Source organism: Meles meles, chromosome 5 (genome assembly GCF_922984935.1).
Source record: "Meles meles chromosome 5, mMelMel3.1 paternal haplotype, whole genome shotgun sequence".
NCBI classification, from domain to species: Eukaryota; Metazoa; Chordata; class Mammalia; order Carnivora; family Mustelidae; genus Meles; species Meles meles.
The window spans coordinates 10003606-10024334 of NC_060070.1; the positions used below are offsets into that span (position 1 = coordinate 10003606).

At 45.6% G+C, this 20729-nt stretch overlaps 1 protein-coding gene across 2 annotated transcripts in view; it reads right to left on the reverse strand.

Annotated features, from left to right (window-relative positions):
- SNX9 (sorting nexin 9) overlaps positions 1–9499 on the reverse strand; it is a 104959-nt gene extending 95460 nt beyond the window's left edge. Inside the window, exon 1 of one of the 2 annotated variants that reach the window (XM_046005522.1) lies at positions 9118–9499. In XM_046005522.1, the coding sequence (XP_045861478.1) occupies positions 9118–9129 (12 nt within the window). In that variant the 5' untranslated portion in view covers positions 9130–9499. The remainder of the gene's footprint in view (positions 1–9117) is intronic. The other variant, XM_046005521.1, reaches the window with a different exon arrangement.
- Between the last annotated feature and the right edge of the window lie 11230 nt (positions 9500–20729).

The following is a 20729-nucleotide window of genomic DNA, read 5'->3' on the forward strand; positions in this document are numbered from 1 at the left end:
TCGGGGGCGGGGGGCGGGGTGCGATGCTGTTGGGGTACCACGGCTCTACCAGTGCCTGAAGCCTCGGAGACACGATCATAGCTCATAAAACATTCAGGCACTTTGGTAAGAGTCCAATTTCTGTCTCAAAAGGATGCTTATTACCACTGCCATCATCTTTCTTTACAGCAGAGATTGCTAATGGGTCAGAGAAGAGGGGAGTTTGAGGAACAGTACTACTTGCATTTTAGAGACCTACCTGTTACTTTCATAATGCAAACTACAGAAACAGAATGCGATGATTTTACTTATCAAAAAGGGGAATGGTTTTTAAAATCTTATAAATACAGCAGTCAATTCTAGGGGTAGTTTAAATACCAGAATTTTAAAACACAATCTCCATGTTCTTTGGTATCCGCTTGGCTTTAAATGATTAAGACAAATCAATATAAGGTAACTACAATATAAGGTAACTACAGATCTCAGTAATCTAGAAGCTACTGGGCTTTCTAGGTTGGGGAGGTGGTTTGAGGACACTGAATGTATTTTACTTATGGGCAGGGCAAATCACAAGACAAGATCTGACACATCAATAAATAGGCTATAAAATCTTCAACTCTTGATTCCAAAATCTCATGAAGATGGGGAACGTAGGAAGCGATGAAAACCCAGGCTGGCCCTTCGAGAGCGAGCGTCTCGCTTCCTTCAAGCTCCTGAAGGAAAGGGGATAGTCAGGCTGGTGAAAATTACAAAAGTATGTATAAAGCAGCAATTTTTAAAGAACTTCCGGTTCAGTGCTGGTTTTTAGTAAGTTTTTAGTTATTTTTAAAAATTAAAAAAAAAACCATACTTTCTCCCCCGTGGAAGAAGTAAAAAAATGGTGCTTCAGAAAGTAAAATAAAATTTTAAGTTTCCATTTGGAATCCTGCATGCATTAGCATTTTTCTACTGAAGTACCACTTACTATTTATAAGCATTAATTAAAAACACTTTTTTCATCTTAGTATAATTCAAAGCAAATTAACAGAAGGTGGGTAAGACTGGAAATCTGTGTTCAGGGCCCGGTTAATGACAATAAGCTTTTGAATTGGAAAAAAAAAAAAAATGAACCTGGTTTCTTCCTCATTACAAAAGCAACAAATACTCATTACTCAAAATCTTGAGAATTCAAAACAGGTTGAAAGACGAAAAGGAAGGTCCTGAGAGCAGCCAGCACGAAAGAGACAAACTATTAACACAAAGATCCGCATTTTCAAGCCCTCTTCTGTGATTTTGGGTTAGAGAATACATTTCAACTGACATTTAACTGCTGCCTTTCAAACAGCTCGTTAGTTTCTGACTGTCCACTCTCTCAGGCAAGGATCCGGATGTCAGCAGCCTTCCTCCCAGCACAGGGAGGCACAGAGAGGCTGTGGAGTATCCGCTGGCTTGGACCCTACAGCAGAGTCTGGCCACGCACACTGCCAAGATGTGTCACAGACATACCTTCAAAGTGACTGATGTGATAAAATAAGGGTAAAAATTCACTCCGCGAACTAAAGAAAATACCAGGCATTTCGAGACATGGTTCCTTAGAAAGCCCTGTGGGCTGGAGTGGCTGCACCAGGAGCCGCCACTGTGTGGGGAGAAAGGCTGGGGTCCAGGAGCCAGCACTCGGGGAGGTGCTCTCTGAGGCTAGCACGAGGCGATACAAGCCGTCATCCCAAGCGGTCATCCCAAGTGTGGCGGAGCGCCTGGGACTGAGCTCGTTCAGAGGTCACAGGAAGGAGGCCTGGAATGAGGACAGGTGACAGCTCCCAGACGAATGGGGCATTTTTCACCCCTGAAGTTTACAAGTCTCTCTGACGTCAAGAACCACCACCAACAGGTGATTTTGCCTCCTGCCTCTGCAGGTAGTGGTACTACAGGACGCCACTTTCAGAGACTAAAAATAGCTTAGGAGAATTGAGTCATACTGAGTAACATCCTCAGGCACTGTATTTACAATATCGAAAAATGAGTAAGTAGGGCTAAGCCCATCATGTGCTTTTAATAGTCAACAAGGGGAGGGGGGAGAAAAGAAACCCGGACTGGAAAGTCAAATATGCCCACAGTCTGTTATTTTGATCACTTGACTTAAGGTCTGGTTTCCCCTAAAATGCATTAACTACCTTGCTTTTTCACGTTTTTCCCTCCAAAGAAGAGACTGACTCTATGTGTGTGCATAGTCCCTTCCTTCACTTTGTGGTCTGTTACAAAGAATGCTGTGACTTGGAGCACCTGGCTGGTTCAGACGGTGAAGCGTCTGTGTTCAGTTTAGGTCATGATCCCAGCGTCCTGGGATCGAGCCCCACCTGGGGCTTCCTGCCTGGTGGGGAGCCTGCTTATCCCTCTCCCTCTGCCTGATGCTCCCCCTGCTTGTGCTCACTTGCTCTCATTCTCTCCCTCTCTCTCATCAAATAAATAAATAACAATCTTAAAAAAAAAAGAATGCTATGACTTGAGAGAGTGCCTGGATGGCTCAGTCCTTTAAGCGTCTGACTCTTGATTTTGGCTCAGGTCATGATCTCAGAGTCCTGAGTTGGAGCCCCACAATGAGCTCTGCACTAAGTGGGGACCCTGCTTGAAGATCCTCTCTCCCTCTGTCCCTCCCCCCATGTGTGCACTCTCTCAAATAAACAAATCTAAACAAAACAAACAAACAAAAAACCTGAATTGGATTTTGTTCCAGCACACACGGCGGCCAACACCCTGAACCACTAGCAGACTAAACACTAAAGTGCTGAATAAAATATAAAATCAAAAGACACACAAACACACACAAACAAACACCTTTTAAAACACATTGCTGAGTCAGCACAAAAAGAAAGCCCTCTAGAGAGGTCACAGAGGAACAGAGCAGAAACCCTTGGAGAAAAGTATGTGCTGAGACAGGATTCCACTCTAGGAGTCTCCTCCAGACCCTGAGACCCCAGACACCCTGAGTTTGAGTCTGTATGCAGAAGGTGAACTAGCACAGGTATAAGAGAGAGATGCCTGTGTTAAGCTAGACACTGGCACCCCAAAAGGACTTCGGTGTAAGGGGAACAGAGAAAATCTGTCATTCCAAAGTGGGCAGCAAGGAAAATTGTTTTATCAGTTTTATCAATGTCAAGGGAAATTTCCCCCTGACATCCAAGGTATTTCTGCTACCAGAATGGCTTGAAGAACACAGAGGCAGGAATTAAAGTACCACAAGAATGTAGTGTCCCCAGGAGACCAGCATAAGCAAAAACAAATTGCCCCTGGAAGACTATGACTTCAATCTGAGTATCAGAACTCCCTCAGATGAGGTTCCAAGGAAAATGAGCAACTCACAGGAGAAAAAAACAAAACAAAACAAAAACAACAAAAAACACAAACATACAAAACACATAAGAAAACAAGGCACCATGAGTAAGAGTGAATAGACACAGATGGCTGGGTTAGACTGCAGACACCAGAACAGACACAAACCATAAATGTTTAAGATGCTTAACAGAAGCTTAAATGCATGAGCAAAGCATAAGACTATAAATGACCAAGCACATTTGAAAGAGAACCAAATGTAATTTCTAAAAACAGAAGAGAACTGAAATAAAAGTAGTGGATAAAAGAGCAGATGAGGCCCAGAGAAAGAGAGAGTATTGAACCAAAGGTAAGAGCCACAGAAATGATCCAGAAGGCGGCACGAAGAGAAAGAACATGGCACGCTGAAGTACCAAGTTAGAGGTCTGCTGGACTCTGCCATGCTAATTCGAGTTCCAGTGGGAAAGAACGGGGACGAGGCATGTTCGTGGAGTAATCATTTCTGGGAACTCTCTACAATGGCTACATTACCCACATGTAGCTATTTGGCTTAAAATTTACAATAGTTCCTCAGTCACACTAACCACATTTCAAATTCTCATTAGCCACACATGTCAGGAGCTGCCATGTGGGACTGCACAAACGCAGAATATTTCCATGGTCACAGAAAGTTCCATGAGTTCCAGAAAGTTCTAGAAAAGTTCTGCACTATTCTAGAACCACTGAAATTCCCATCCTCAGAGCCAACATACCCAATAAAGTTCATGTGATGTCAAAACCATCCAAAACCATGGACTGTGGTAACACTGCAAGGTAGGAATGCTACCCAGAAAGTCTTGAAAACAGGAGAGAGAGGAGTTGGGCCATCTTAAAGAAACAACATGAGACTGCTAACTTCTTAGGAGTAACTTGGGGAGCCCAAAGAAGACAGGGGACCACCACCTGCAAAGAGGCTGAGAGAAAACACCGTCAACCTAGAAACCTATCTTTCAAGTATAAGGCAAAAATACATTTCCACACACAAAAGATTACCAACAACAAATCTTCCCCAATGGAAATTCCAAAGAATCCACTTTAACCAGAACGAAAATTATCCCAGAAAGGAGGACTGGAATGTAAACAGAAATAATAAGCAAAGATATGGTAAAATCCAATTAAATCTAAATAAACATTAGCTCTATAAAAAAAATTAAAAGAATGTCTAATTTCTGAGGGAGAAGACAGAATTCTAATACTGGCAGTAACTGACCATACTGGGACACATGATCAGAGTTACATATCTGAAGACCTTTTTGTAATTCAGAAGGAGGGTCACGATGGTGAGTAACTTCGAACTTTAACTTAGAAACGGTAACATGCATGCTTATGATAACCACTGGAAAAAAACCTGACATATAGAACAAATCTTCCAAACGGCTGGGGAGGGGACAGGTAGAATAAAAGGAAGAGGGGAAAAAAATCCTCATTTAGTCCAGAAGATGGTAGCCAGAAAACCAAACACATCAGTGAACACAAGTAAAAGCAGATAAAACTCTCTAGTCACAAAGGTCACCGGACCAGATACAGAGGTTAAATTCAGCTATAGGCTTTTATATACCAGGCAAATACTTACCAAAAGAAAGCTAGTGAAACCGTATTAACTTTAGACAAACTGTCCTTAGGAAAAAGACACACTGAAGATAAAGAGGGTCCCTACGCACTGAAAAAAACTCAATTCACCTGGAAGATGATACTACTTTGAAACTTAGAGAAATATTTTTTGAAGATTTTATTTACTGGAGAGGGAGAGCACGAGGGGGTGCAGTGGGAGAGGGAGAGAGAGAGAGAGAGAGGGAGAAGCAGGCTCCCCACTGAGCAGGGAGCCTGATGCAGGGCTTGACCCCAGGACCTTGGGATCATGACCTGAGCTGAGGGCAGACACGTAATGGACTGAGCCACCCAGGGGCCCTAGTGCCCTAAACTTAGAGATTTTTTAGAACACCACCTTAATTAACATCTCCATCAAGTAGACAAAAGATCAGCTAGATACAACGGATCACGTAGAGTTTGTAAGGATACAGATACAAACAACACAGTCAATAAATCCAATCTAATGGTCATACACAGAACACACACATTGAGTAGTGGATATACGTCTTCTTTTTACGAACAGGTGGCACATTTATGAAGCAGACCACAAGACAGGTACAAAGTCAGCCTCAACAAATTTTCAGCTATAGTATGACTATCAATCAGATTCCCTGTTCACTATGCAATTAAGTTAGAAATCATTAACAAAAAGACAAACAGAAACACCCTCTACTTTTGGAAATCAAACACACTTCTAACAACCATGGGTTACAGTCTCAGAAGTATGGGGTCTGTTTCAAGTACCTGAAAACAGAAGAACCAATTCCTCATTAGTAAACTGAATTGTTAGATTTTAAAAAGATTTCTAATACCTGAACTATAGATGTGTACTTTTCGTTGTGCATGTATACTTAAAAAGGAAAAGTTTGCTAACACACGATTAGGGGCACCGGGGTGGCTCAGTCGGTTAAACGTGTGCCTTCGGCTCAGGTCATGATCTCAAGGTCCTGGGACTGAGCCCCACATTGGGCTCCCTGCACAGTGGGGACATTTAAAACTTACTTTTATACAAAATTGAATACTTAGCATTTTCTACAGTGTTTTTAAAAAACGATCAAATCCACCATTAATCCTTAAGGCTTAACATTAGATTTGAATAGAAAGAATTCTATTCTGTCACTCAAATAAAGAGGTTTTTGCTCAGGAGAGACTACAAAAGATGCTTTTTACTGCTCTCACTAATGTATATCATTGAACAGACCTGAGCAATTCACTCATTTCCTACCAATATTTTCAATATTCCACATCCACTCAATTCAACCAAGCACTACCACAAATATTCCACTTTAGATGCTGGAGATAGAAAAGAAAAAAGTGCATCCGGGACTCCCAAAGTCTTGTTAAAATGATTACTCCTGAAAGTGACTATGTAAGCACAAAAGGAACCAACTTAGTTACCAAAGGTTAACTCTGACATGGAAATTACAGCTAAATTATACAGCCATGGATTAACTTCCATTAACTACTGTCATGCTCCTATTGATATATGTGGGCCAAAAAAAATTTTTTTTTTCTTTCCCAGGATTTAATAAATAAGACTTCATTTACTCCCAAATCCACATGGGATTGTGATTAAAATACAACCTTCTGAGGTTTTCAGTAGAAGCCAAGACTTCACAGGCTAATAATATTAGCCCCGCACCATATTTGTTAAGGGAGATAAGATTGGAGTCAGAATAAAGTACCTGCTTACAACTGAATTCAGCATCCTCCAGAGTAGCGATTAGAAACAAAGAAGATAATCCCTTTAAAATGTGCGGTTACTGATTAACTTTCTTTGGTAGCAAAGAACTGCCCAATTAAAGTTTTTCTTCTAAAAGATAATTTCTTTCCATTGTGAACATACCAGATTTTAAAATTCACTACAGTTCAAAGATAACTGCATCTTTGTAAAAAAAAAAAAAAATACATCAGAGCAATACATAAGAAAATTAGTTCTGGAGAGAACAGAGGCCATTCTCTGGTAAATTCAAAGGGAAACTCACACCACCCAACCCAGCAGATACTGTGTGTGTTTTTCATCACTTGAGGCTTGCAGCCAGAGTTCAAGTGCCACAGAAAGCTGAAATTTCATAAAAAGTTAGAAGTTATTACTGAGTGCATTCTTACCACGGACCCAACTAAAGCGAGGAAAGGAAAAACCCCAAACTACTCAGATGTCAGCAAAGGCAGGGGTGTGGCTGCAGGGGGGAGGAAAACAAGGACAACTCTCCTCCCTGGTAAGAATGTGGGGGGGGGGGGGGAGACTGGGTTGAACAAGGATCACCAGCAAGTAGGAAGAGCAGAAATCGGAGTTAGGGTCCTCTTTTAACAAGTGCTTCTCTGCTCTTCCTTTGCTTTCTACGTTGGAAGTGGCTTGCCATCCTGTGAATATGGAGATGAACCCATGGGGCAGAGTGATTAGAAAGGAGACAGACAGACTTGGAATCACAGGAATTTACCTCCAGAGTGGCGTTGGTAAAAAGGTAGGAAGGGCTGACACGTGCTTTAAGGCTTGGTTTAGGGAGGACACATGCAATTCAAGTTTAGTACAAGGATCACTGTTCTTTTCACCTTTACAGAAAAACTAAGTTTGGTTTTAACTATCAAGTTTTCATTATGCATACCTCACTCGTGGCTAACCCTAACCCTAGCCCTCCTGAAAGGACCCAGTACAAGCCATGAGATCAGAGTGCAAAACACCACAACACTGACCTCCACTGAACACACATCTACCCCAAACAGCTTTTAAGGTTGCAAGATGAGTGCAAAACAGGACGTGTAATTGGTCATTTCTGGAATGTTTGGCAACAAACCTCAAAATCAAATTTCCTTAGAGATCCTTGACTCCAGTTTTGCTTTTAAAAAGATCAACACAAAATTATCTAGGTTAAAAAGTTACCGAGTTGGACCACATCTAACAAAACCAAGGAAGAGCACAGCCATTAATGTATTAACAAGCAGGTAATTATTTCAGTAACAGGGGACGACAGATTCCCTGGAGGAAAATCTCCAATTTTTTAAAAAAATAAACACTGCACTTGGGCAGACTCAGAGCACAAACTGTAACAGGCTGAAATAACATAAGACAATCTGATCGTTCAAAGGGATTTCAAACTGTATATCCTTTCCTGAATTACGCGGGATCCCAAAACAAAAACCCAACAACAACAGCAACAACAAATAAGGTTTTCGCCAACCCAAAGGCTCAGAGACTTCAAACATAAACATGGAAGAGGGTGCCAGCGCTGAAAAAAAGGCGACATCACAGAAACTATCTGCAAAGTCAAGCCATTCCCCAAACCACATCGCTAGCTCTCGAAGGGGTCTCCTACTAGGAATCCTCGGCGACTGTGACTTTCCCGGTTACCACTTTGCAGGAAGAACTAAAGAAAACGCCCCAGGAAAGGCAGGCGGGGAGGGTGACTCCTGGACGCTCAGGTAGCAAAGGGTGACCGCTCAGGCCCCGAACGATACCCTAAAAGAAGCAAACCACCACTTCTGGCCAATTACCAAGCTCGAGTCAAAGTTCCACCACGTAACCGGGGCCTGCGCCTTTTTTCAAGCGAACTCGGTACTGAAAGCGCAGTCATTTCCCTCTCGGTATTTTCCTCACGCTGGAAATGCCATTCAAACCGAAAAGGTAGCAAAACAAAAGAAAGAAAAAACACACACACAAGAAAAATGAAGGAAGTGGAGGCGCGGGGCGTTCAGTCTGCCTCGTCCCTCCAGCGGGAGCGCGAGCCCGCGGGCCGTCCTGTGCAATGCCCCGTGCTCCCCGGCGGGGCTCGGGTCCCCCCAAAAGCTGCCGGCGCGGCCGGGATCCCACCCTCCGGCGGAGGGAGGGGCGCTCCCCACGGCGGCGGCGGGCAGTGGCCGCCACTCGGGGCAGGACCCGAGGATCCCAGGGGCCGGGCGGCTGCCCCGAGCGGGCTCCCGGGCTGCGGGAACTTTCCCTCGCTCCGGGCCGGCCGCAGCCCGAGCTCCGGCGCAAACTTCGCAGACGGCGCCGCGGGCGTCCAGGGGTCCCGCCCCGAGACCCTCCCGCGCCGCGAGCAGAGCCCCCGATCGCCCAGACCCGCGTGACCCGCCCGGCGGGCTCTGGCTGGGCCCCGCCGGCGCCGCCGCCGCCGCCGCCGCCCGCGTCCCCGGCCCCGGCCCCAACCCTCCCCGCGCCGCCGCGGGCCCGAGCGGCCGACCGGGCCTGCGCCGCGCGCCCCTCACCTTGGTGGCCATGGCGGGCGGTTCCCGCGGCCCGGGACGGCCGGCTCCTCTCCGGCGCCGCGGCTGTCGGCCTCAGGCGGGCGAGGGCGGCGGCGGCTACGGCTGGGCCCCGGCGCGGCGGCGGCGGCGGCGGCGACTCCGCCTCGGCCCCGAGTCTCGGCGCTCAGGCCCCGCCGCTGGGCGCTCGGCGACTCCGGCCGCCGCCCGCTCCTCCAGTTCCTGAAACTCCCCGGCTGCGCGGCCCCCGCCCCTGCCGGCCGAGCCTCCCATTTACCGCGGCGTGCGCGGCGCGGCCGGCGGAAGCGCGCCCGGTGCCCTCGGCCGGCCCGGCCTCCTCTCCCACTTTCCGCCCCCGCCCCAAGCCTCCGCCCGGCCCGCGCCGCCGCCGCCGTCGCCGCCGCCGCTGGGCGCCCTTTGTTCCGGCGCCCGCCGCGTCCCGGGAGGCGGCCGGGCCGGGGTCGGCGCCCCGCGTGGCTGCCCGCGGGAAAACTTCAAGGGCCGTGAGGACTCGCCTGCGTCCCCCCGCCTGAAGGACCGGCCCGACGGGGTCTCGCAGACCGCGCGGTGGGCGGCGGCTGAAGTTTCTTGTGCCCGGTGCTCCGGGCTCCGTAATAACTCCGCGCCCCCCTGGCAGGGCCCGAGTCGCCCGCGGGGGACCTCTGCTCCGGCGGGGACCGCCCTTGGGCGGGTTGCGCTCCCCGCTGAGTAAACTGAGTGCTAAATCAACAGCCAGAGCGAAGGGGAGCAATGGCTTCCCGATCCCGCCGGGCCCTGGGGAGAGAACAAGATGGAGTCACTCATGTCAAGTAGCGAGCTAATCAGGAAAGCCGCCAACGGCCGCGCAGCTGACCCCAGCTCCCACCCCAACCGGCACAGACCGGCAGCACCAAGGACTGACCATCAGTGAGGCCACAGCACCTGGAAGAACCCGGGGGCTGATAATCACTGGGACCAGAAGAGGCCTGCAAAGGCCCGCGACTGATCGAACTCCTTCGAGAAGGGAGGACCTGTGCGGCGAACTGTCGGACTCTCCAGCCGCTGACCTTCCCCGTCTGACCCCGCGGGAGAGGCCGCTGCCCCGGAAGGCTCTGCTTGCTGCGTCTCTGAGCAGAACAGAGATGCCCCGCGGTGTGAACACAGCAAGCGGCGAGCATGGAGGGCTGACCCGGACCAGGCAGAGGCCTCCTCTCCGTGGTGCCCAGCGACTGACTTGGCTTTGGTTCATTAACTTCTTGTCTTTCTGGTATCTTGTTTGTGGTGTGACTTTGTATTATAGCTAGTCTCGGGCGACGTGTATGAAGCCCAGTTAAATGCGTAGTGAAATGTCACGGAGTTTGGAAGCCTGAACCTGCTTTACAATCATGTCAACCTTGCTTTGCCGCTGAATAGAGCTGACACCGTGGAAAGACGCCACTCGTGTACCGGCCTTTATAGCGAGCTCGCAAAAGTTGGCTTAGTCGGCAGGATTCCATGTCACTGACTCACTAGGTGCTTTTAGGAAATTTGGAAAAATTGGGGTGAAAAAACCAACAAAACCCTCCTTGAGTCTTGCTGGAATTGACTACAGCAGAATTAGAAACAATAAGCTGGGGAATAAATTTGTTATGAATGTAGACCTTCTGCATGTCTTGCTTGGAGCGAGATCTTAAGGTATTAGAACAGGAGGACCAAACAGACCCGCTCTATGCAGGGAGTAGCTGGCAGCAGAAGCCAGTCCTCTGGCTTACCCCTTTGCAAATCGGGCATGAGGTAGAACTAGCTAAAGTGGAAACCGAGGGAGACCACCTCAGAAAGGCACTCAGAAGCTTGTGAAAAATTAAGCCATCAGGAATACTGCATAAATGCATGCCACTAGGGGCCAAAGTAATCCATAACCTAAAGGAAAGAACAAAAATTGTATAAAAACCTGTATACATATCCCAAGTATAGGTTGGAAATAGAATTCTACACAGGTAAGGAAACTTTAAATAACAGCGACTAGAATATAAGAAGGAAAAATACGGGCACTAGGTAAGTATCTAAAAAGGAGGGTGGGATGATCCAGAAGTCAGACGTTGCATAGAAGGCCTGTGGTACCCTACAGAAGCAGAAGTCAGAGGGAGGCTCACAGCTAGGACCCCAGGAGAAGTAATCATAGATCCCAAGGGTCCTAAAAATGTAAAACTGTTAGTGTCCCAGCTCCCCCCTGCAGAGGTTCTCATCTTAATGATGAAAACCACATTGCGGCTAGATCAGGACGAATTAAAGGGCAAGGAGCTAGCTAGCAGAATAATAAGGAAGGCCAAATTGATGGATAATTTAAGTTTAAAGGACAAACCACTCTTGGGACCACAGGTCCCCCATCCTGAGGACCCAGGAGACTATGATAACTCCACAGTGGGGGGATGATTATCAAAGCAGACGTACGATTAGAAGGAAAAGAGTGGTAGATCATAATCAGAGGCAAGGACAACCCAAAGAAGTAGTGGCCGATAGGGAACCTATTCACGCTGAACTCAGATTAGGACAGATTTCTGTCCAGAACATATCTGATGCAGACGGCTTACTCCATGTGTGGGGTAGCGGAGCAAACACAACAGCACTATTTATTGGGTACAGAGATATATCAGTTATCTTCTTTCGCCGAAAACCCTTCATTCAACCATTCAATTATGGCAATACATAGAAAGGACACGTAGGAACGCATGCGATATTCAAACAGCTCACAGAAATCCCAGCGTTACTTGGCAGGAAATAAAAAAGAACATTGCAGGGATACATCATGTTGTAGACAAATGATAGACAAATACGGGTACGCCGCACCTATAGACGCATACAAACCCACTACATTTAGTTTTATAATACAAATAGATTTCACAGGACTGCTAAAATCACAGTTATCCTCAGAAGCACACCACCACCACCGGATACATATACAGAGCCTTGGGGATAGCGGTGGCTGCATCGAGGTCCTCAGCCCACAACCATACATACTCTAGAATCACAGGCAGCTCACTTTGGAGCACCAGTAACAGTAGAAAGCGACCAGGGAACTCACTTGACAGCCACCTCAGTTAAAAAGCCCTGTATTGGGGCACCTGGGTGGCTCAGGCTCAGTGGGTTAAAGCCTCCGGCTCAGGTCATGATCCCAGGGTTCAGGGATTGAGCCCCACATCCAACTCTCTGCTCAGCAGGGATCCTGCTTTCCCACCTCTCTCTCTCTGCCTGCCTCTCCACCTACCTGTGATCTCTGTCTGTCGAATAAATAAATAAAATTAAATTAAAAAGCCCTGTATTGATGGAACTTAGAATGGCATTATCATCAAGCCATAACCCTACGGCTGCTGGATATATAGAAGGATTTAGTGGATTATTAAAAACAGAATTACTATTGGTAGAAAGACAAGGGAATTTTCAACAGGCCCTGGATGTGGCTTGCTTTATGCTAAATCAAAGAGACAGGTTACAAAAAGATAGTCCTCATAAGATCTTAAACCTTCTGCCCCAGATATAGGAGAAAAGGAGGTACAAGTAGACACGCCCAAACTTCCATATAAGGTAGCAACCAAACCGAGGGACAATTCTGTCTCCTTACAGGATACTGTTGCTCACAGACATGGAAACACTTAGTGGACTTGAGGGGCCAAAGGATAGCTACAACTTCAGAAAATCCCAAACCTTCCCCCTATGGGCCTACATTAGGAATAACTGGAGGAGGGAGGTGAGGCGCCTGGGTGGCTCAGTTGGTTAAGGATCCAACTCTTGATTTTGGCTCAGGTCATGATCTCAGGGTCCTGAGATGGAGCCCTGCCCATCTCAGCATGGAGCCCATTTAAGATTCTCTCTCTCGGGGTGCCTGGGTGGCTGAGTGGGTTAAAGCCTCTGCCTTCTGCTCAGGTCATGATCTCAGGGTCCTGGGATAGAGCCCCGCTTCAGGCTCTCTGCTCGGCAGGGAGTCTGCTTCTCTCTCTCTCTCTGTCTGCCTCTCTGCCTACTTGTGATCTCTGTCAAATAAATAAATAAATAAATAAATAAATAAGAAGATTCTCTCTCTCCCTCTGCCCCTCTCCTCACTCATGCTCTCTTGGAAAAATATAGAAAAAAAAAGAATAATTGGGGGAAAACTGCATTCGAACCAGCATCATCCGATGCCTGCGGCATTATACTTTGACTAGCAAGTAGCCCCCTCACATGGACCTTATATCGTACAAGCACACCAGGCATGTGTAACATACAACATCCCTCCTATGATAGATGAGAAAACTGCCATGTACTGCCTCCAATCCGTGTGTCCCCATTCACTGCTACAGCGGCCACTTGTCATTGTAAGACAAGAGATACACACACACCAACTGCACCATCAATTAGGATAAAAATATGCAGTGTTGATCTAGTTTCCGGCAATGAAGCTGCTAGGGAAAACATTTTTAATAATTACCAAATTGTGTCCTGATTTTTGGTCTGACTGAACTGACTGAATACTTCACCTATTGCCACCACACAAACTGCCACAGTAGTAACAGGACCCAACTATTATGCAGAAACCTAGTTGATTATACAATCTGCCTAATTGACAAAGTGTTAAAAGAACAAGATTTTCAGGGTGCCTGGGTGGCTCAGTGGGTTAAAGCCTCTGCCTTCAGCTTAGGTCATGGTCGCAGGGTCCTGGGATCGAGCCCTGCATGGGGCTTTCTACTCAGCGGGAGACCTGCCTCCCTCTCTCTCTCTGCCTGCCTCTCTGCCTACTTGTGTGCTCTCTCTGTCAAATAAATAAATAAAATCTTAAAAAATAAAAAATAATATTTTCCACAATGGAGAGATGCACCAAATACTGGACTCTACCATACCAGGCTCCCAAGAATCTCCTGATAGAGATCTAGACTCGGCATGAATAATTCAGGAAGACAATCCAGAAATGACCCTGCTTTGGAAGCAGCCTGGAAAGACCTCTCAGACCTCTTGGGGTTAGATGAAGACGCCTGGTCACAGCAGGCACGTGCCGATTGGTTCGAATGCCAAGATGTGCTGAACCCCCATGAGGCATATGAATTTTAATGATTGCTTCTTTTTTTTTTAAGATTTTATTTATTTATTTGACAGAGAGAGCACACAAGTAGGCAGAGAGTCAGGCAGAGAGAAGGGGGAAGCAGGCTCCCTATTGAGCAGAGAGCCTGATGTGGGGCTCGATCCCACGACCCTGGGATCATGATCTGAGCTGAAGGCAGAGGCTTAACCCACTGAGCCACCCAGGCACCCCTAATGATTGCTTCTTGACTGATCTAACAGCAGCATTAGGAATTTCACAAGGACTACTGGAGGCCACAGACATAGGTCACTTATTTGATATTTGTTTCTTTTAACATACTATTGTCAACATGTACAAAGGCTGATTAATCAGAGAGATAATAGAGGATATTATTCTAGGCTGGAAACATACCCACAAATACCACACGATTGCCAAGATTTGGTGGCCAGTTTTATGTATCTTAATCATAAATACGGCCACTGTCCTGAGAAACACGAGAGTTACCAATAATACTTCAGCTCCTGAATACGACATGACCTTCCCTGTACCACAAGACCAGACCAGCCCAAAACTCAATTTTTCAAATCATGCCCCAACCACAGCAGGACTGCCCGAACACATACCAGGCTATATTTTATACAATAACATCTCCCTTTTTCCAGAGCTAATTACATACGTGCTTAATTGTACTAGACCTCGAAAAGCAATGTGAAGACCCTTTGGCACTTACGGTAATGATATGAAGCTTAGCTGACAAAATGTTTACTCTTAGCTTACAGACTGTATACATTTATGGAGCTATACATAAAATAGATCACACATTAGGTAAGTGCAGACAGAACGGGATAAAGTCTGAAAGACCAGAATCATGCTCATTCCATGAAGGCTTTAATAATATCTCAAACAAATATGCCACTCGTATTACAAACAAAATTTTAAGGGAAGGCATGGAATTAACCCCATGCACTGAGTTTAAAAACATTAGTTCCGTCTTATATAACCTCACTGCAGAAACGTATGTACCCAGCATAGAGCTCACGCTGCAGGATATCTAGACATCCCGCGTGAACCTCGTTATACACTCACAAATCCTTCAGCAACCCGTGATATGAATTTTGGTAGCAACTGGATACGGAACAAGAGGATACATATGACAAACATGAGTATCTAGAAACTACTACTAACACTAATGCAGGCGCTACTACTGCTAAACCCTCATGATATCGTTTTCCACACTTTAACCCACCCCTAGACAAAGTTCCAGGGCCACCTGGGCGCCCGAAGGATTACAGCATCACATCCACCAACAATAATGTTACATAGTATGAATATTATTTGATAGATTTTTCCAAACTTTCTATTTTTTGGCCAATTTTGCACGAGACACCGAGATTGACAAGGTCATAATACACGTGGCACTTGGTATGCTGAGGTTTCATCAACATACCTAACCCCCGAAGGATTTTATACGAGAGGAAATGGAACATTTGCACCCACAGAATTAGACTGGAAGTTAAAAATAGGACCAACCTTGCTTACACAGCTGGATCACCGCTTCACACGTCAAGCTAGTCCTGATTTACATGTACCCCAAACCCTGCATTCTTAGATGGAACAATTATGTTATAATTGGACATGGGGATGCCTGAAAGGCTTTAAAGGTAATTTTACCACACCTACGCAGGGGCAATGCTTCAAGACCAATGCTTTTAAAACCCATTCTTGAATGCTTTCCACTGAACCTTGCAGCGGCACACACAAAGGGATATTTTTACATCTACCAATTTGAAACAACTTGACTTTAAAACATTGGTTTATAGGGCACAGGCATTACTCTGATGGGCTAGTAAATTGCTCTGCAGCAGGACCCATGAGCTCAAATTCAGCGGGTGATACTTTTTGCCTACCAACTCATAACGGAATGGATTCACAGAGCTTGAAAAAACACCATGATTGGGCATCTCCCACTTAATGGTATAGCTGAGTTGAAGTTATGCTCGGCTGACATGGGATATAGCGTGCAATGGAATGGTGGGCATCATCCAGGCTTATCAAAATTTAGATCCGATATTACATGGCAGAATATTTCCAGAGATGGTCCCCTACTGCAGGCTAGCATCACAACTGACAAACTGCCAGTTAATATGACTAATTGCTGGACATGTGGGCATCCCAACGTTAAAACAGAATGGTTCCCAGAACAGCCTGTAACACCTGTGCTGTCATACCTAAATGAGTTTCAGCACTTAAGAGGTAAACGGGGCAATACGATCTTTACTTGTGATCATATTCTAGATGATTTTAATAGCCTTCAGTTACGAATCCAGCCACTTCAGATCCTTTCACACCTACATGGGTTAAGACACAACTCAACAACTCAATCGCTCCAACACTAATCCTACCTCCGACACTTCTTCTTGTAAATGGCTCAAGATAAACGACATGTATGATGCCACCTTATTATCAAAATCGACAGTCAATCTTTATAACATAACAAAGGAAGTGATCGGTGGGAAACAATAGGATTTTAATGCAGACTTAGTAACACAGATTGACCCAGACACGCAACAGTATTTCTTCTCATTGATCCAGCCGTCACACACATGGTGGGCGCAGGGCCCTTTGAGAATATAACCAGAACTGATTCATCTATACCAATTCACATAGCTAAAGGACTTACCTTGGACAAGTATGGTGTATCACCCAATAGCCCAGGCCCATGTATCGTTGGAGATATATGTATTGTATCTCCAACATGTACAATACATGTATTGTATGAGAGATGTTAGAATACTACACATTGTATGAGAACTTTCCATTGGAAACTACAAAGGACATATGGCATTACCAAACCAACACCAAAAATCCTCAAGCCAAATATGTTTGAACCTGTATTACTTAATTCTGTGAGAACTGTATACAAACCTATGTCACAGAGAGTTGAAATAACAAAAGGAACAATTCAGTCTGTTCTATATACAACCTGAGTGTAAAATTTACACAACAAAAATAGAAGCGATCACCCATGATCATTTACCACCTGTTGATAAAATTCCCCCTACAATTCCTGGTAGGACTAGGTATCATCTCTAATTGAATTATCTCTGGGATACAAGAAGCAGAAATCCAGGCTCTTAAGAGGAGCTATTTGCATTTTAAAGAACATGTTCACCCCCTATTTAATGCAACAGGTCATTTAGGTTCCAAGAACTCCCCAGCATTCAGAGAACTACATTCCATTGTCTCAGCCATGTGCCATTACCACGCCTACAGACTGAAATTACCTGTAACATTGCCCGGAAGATCCAAGCCCTCCAACAATATTCACAATCTTAGAAAATTCTACATAAGAGAACAATTAAAAAGAAATAGTTGCTACAGAATCCATAACCTAGTGGAGAGAGCATGGGATGATATCAGAAACATTATTGTAACAGGGAAGATGTCTTCTTCTGAACAGACAGAGTCTCTCCTACAGTTAGACACCTCCAGGCCATCTGGTTGTAACAATACAGGACAATGTAAACTTTCATTGTTAAGACTATTAGGGAGTCGGGGTGCCCTGGAACTCAGTCGGTTAAGCATCCTCCTTTGGCTCAGGTCATGGCCCTAGAGTCCTAGGATCGAGCCCCATATTGGGCTCCCTGCTCAGCAGGGAACCTCCTTCTCCCTCTCCCTCTGCACCCCCCACACTTGTGCTCACTCTCTGTGCTCTCTCTCTCTCTCTCCAATAAGTAAATAAAATCTTTAAAAAGAAAAAAACAAAACACTACTGGGGGTAAAAGCCTATCAGCCTATAACATGTAGACCAGCCATAGCACAAGTACACGGTAACAGCACTTTTGACCCACAGGCTCATATGGACTGATGGATATTTACTACCCAAAAAGAGGATATTTCAGTGATGTAATTACATGTATTATACCTGGCCTGAACTGGAAATAAATGAGAATCTTCACTCTCTCGCAACAACATCCATGGAAAATTTATTCTCCCACATGGGCCACTTTTCCACAGGATGATTTGCCAAGAACTCCTCAGAGGCCACCTTCTTTGATTACACTCAGAGGCACGAAACTGTCATCGCCATCGACAAAGAATGCATTAATATATTGTATGCTCTTAACGTAACATTGAATAATGTTATTAAAATGGGTACATTTATTTCAGAATATTCATGTAAGGATTTTCCAACATCTTATCACACCAAAGTAACAGAAATACTTTGGGTGAAACTGACATGATTGATAACTCTAGGTGAAAACTTAGAAGGACTCAGGGAGGCCCACAAAACCTCGAGCAGCAGGCTAACCCACTTGGAGCACGCCGCACAGGCTCCTTGTGTGGCCTTGGCACTCCCAGCACCAACCCCGTCACACCGCCCAGAGATACACAAGACTTACACAGTATCTGTTCCTTTCTAGAATTACTAACAAAACCTTTTAAACGTGTCGTTTATTCTGGCTCCCGGCCTATAACCCTTTAAAATGCTTAAAGATGGGATGGAATTACTTCTCTGCTCGTATTTGAGAATCCATGCAGGACATCCTTCTATTGCTTTTAGCTATTATTTTTGCTAGCTGATTAATGAAGCTATTAGAATGTTATGCACCATCAGGCTTAAGAAGGGAAGATTACAAAAAGACTATGATTAACCATACCCTCCCCATTCTTTTCTGTATGCGCCATGAATCTCTGGCGAAGATTTCATTCATATCTTTGGATTTCTGTCTGTCCTATTTGATAACATGATTTTCATTTGATTCGGTTGATTTGTTATCTTACCTTAATTGAATTCAGATTTAGTTTGGTTTCTGACTTAATTCTTACTAAATAGGACTTAGAGTTTGAGTTTTGATTCTGATTTGACTTTATAACCTGACTTAATTGATATTTGATTTAATCCTTTGTTGATTTTGCTTTACTCTAAATTGATTTTCCTTTATTTGAGTCAATTTTAATTATATAACTCCTTTTGATCTGTTGTGACTTTCCTTCCATGTTGTCAGTTGAAACTTTCATATGCTTTGAGATTGATTTGATTTTGTTTGATTTTCATTGGAACCATGATGATATATCTTAGATTTGCCTTTATCCATAGCAGAGTAAAACCATAATGCTGATGTGGTTAAAAACATGTTTGAGGGGCACCTGGGTGAGTCAGTGGGTTAAAGCCTCTGCCTTTGGCTCAGGTCATGATCCCGGGGTCCTGGGATCCAGCCCCACATGGCGCTCCCCACTCAGCGGGGTGTCTGCTCAAGATTCTCTCTCCCTGGGCCGCCTGGGTGGCTCAGTGGTTAAAGCCTCTGCCTTCAGCTCGGGTCATGATCCCAGGGTTCTGGGATCGAGCCCCACATTGGGCTCTCTGCTTGGCAGGGAGCCTGCTTCCCCTTCTCTCTCTCTGCCTGCCTCTCTGGCTACTTGGGATCTCTGTCAAATAAATAAATAAAATCTTTAACCAAAAAAAAAATAAAAATAAAAAGAGCTTTAAAAAAGCACCAAGGACTGATCATCAGTGAGGCCACAGCACCTGGAAGAACCCGGGGCTCATAATCACTGGGACCAGAAGAGGCCTGCAAAGGCCCTCGACTGATCGAACTCCTTCGAGAAGGGAGGACCTGTGTGGCAAACTGTTGGACTCTCCAGCTGATCTTCCCTGTCTGACCCCGTGGGAGAGGCTGCTGCCGAGCAGAACAGAGATCCCCCGCGGTGTGAACACAGCAAGCTGCGAGCACGGAGGGCTGACCTGGGCCAGGCAGAGACCTCCTCTCCGTGGTGCCCAGCGACTGACTTGGCTTTGGTTCATTAACTTCTGGCCTTTCTGGTATCTTGTTTGTGGTGTGACTTTGTATTATAGCTAGTCTCGGGCGACGTGTATGAAGCCCAGTTAAATGCGTAGTGAAATGTCATGGAGTTTGGAAGCCTGAACCTGCTTTACAATCATGTCAACCTTGCTTTGCCGCTGAATAGAGCTGACACCGTGGAAAGACGCCACTCGTGCACCCGGCCTTCCCGTATGCTTGTGACACCCTCTTAGGAGCTTCTGTCTCCAAGCTTGAGGTTACACAGGCTGTGATCCCAGAGCTGGAGCTTCTGGGTCGGGACGTGTGGGGATTTCATTCCGAGATGTCCCATTAACCTCCTTCCGGACTCTTGATAAATTTAAAAATGCCTCAGGGTCCCCGAGGTTTGAGGGAGACACAAGAGGCTTCCTGAAGTGCAAATGAGAGGTCTAAAAATTTCCATTTTTTTGGTCAAAATGTATGAATGAATGACTCAAATTGAGTGGCAAGATTTTCACTCAGGGACAAAAGACATGACTGGGAGACAGATCTTTTTTTTTTTTTTAAGATTTTATTTATTTATTTGAGAGAGAGACAGTGAGAGAGAGCATGAGAGGGGAGAAGGTCAGAGGGAGAAGCAGACTCCCCGCAGAGCTGGGAGCCCGATGCGGGACTCGATCCTGGGACTCCAGGATCATGACCTGAGCTGAAGGCGGTTGCTCAACCAATGGAGCCACCCAGGCACCCCGGGAGACAGATCTTAATTGGTATATTAGTCCAGTACACTTTGTTTCTATTATCAGGGATACATGTTAAAAGAGGCA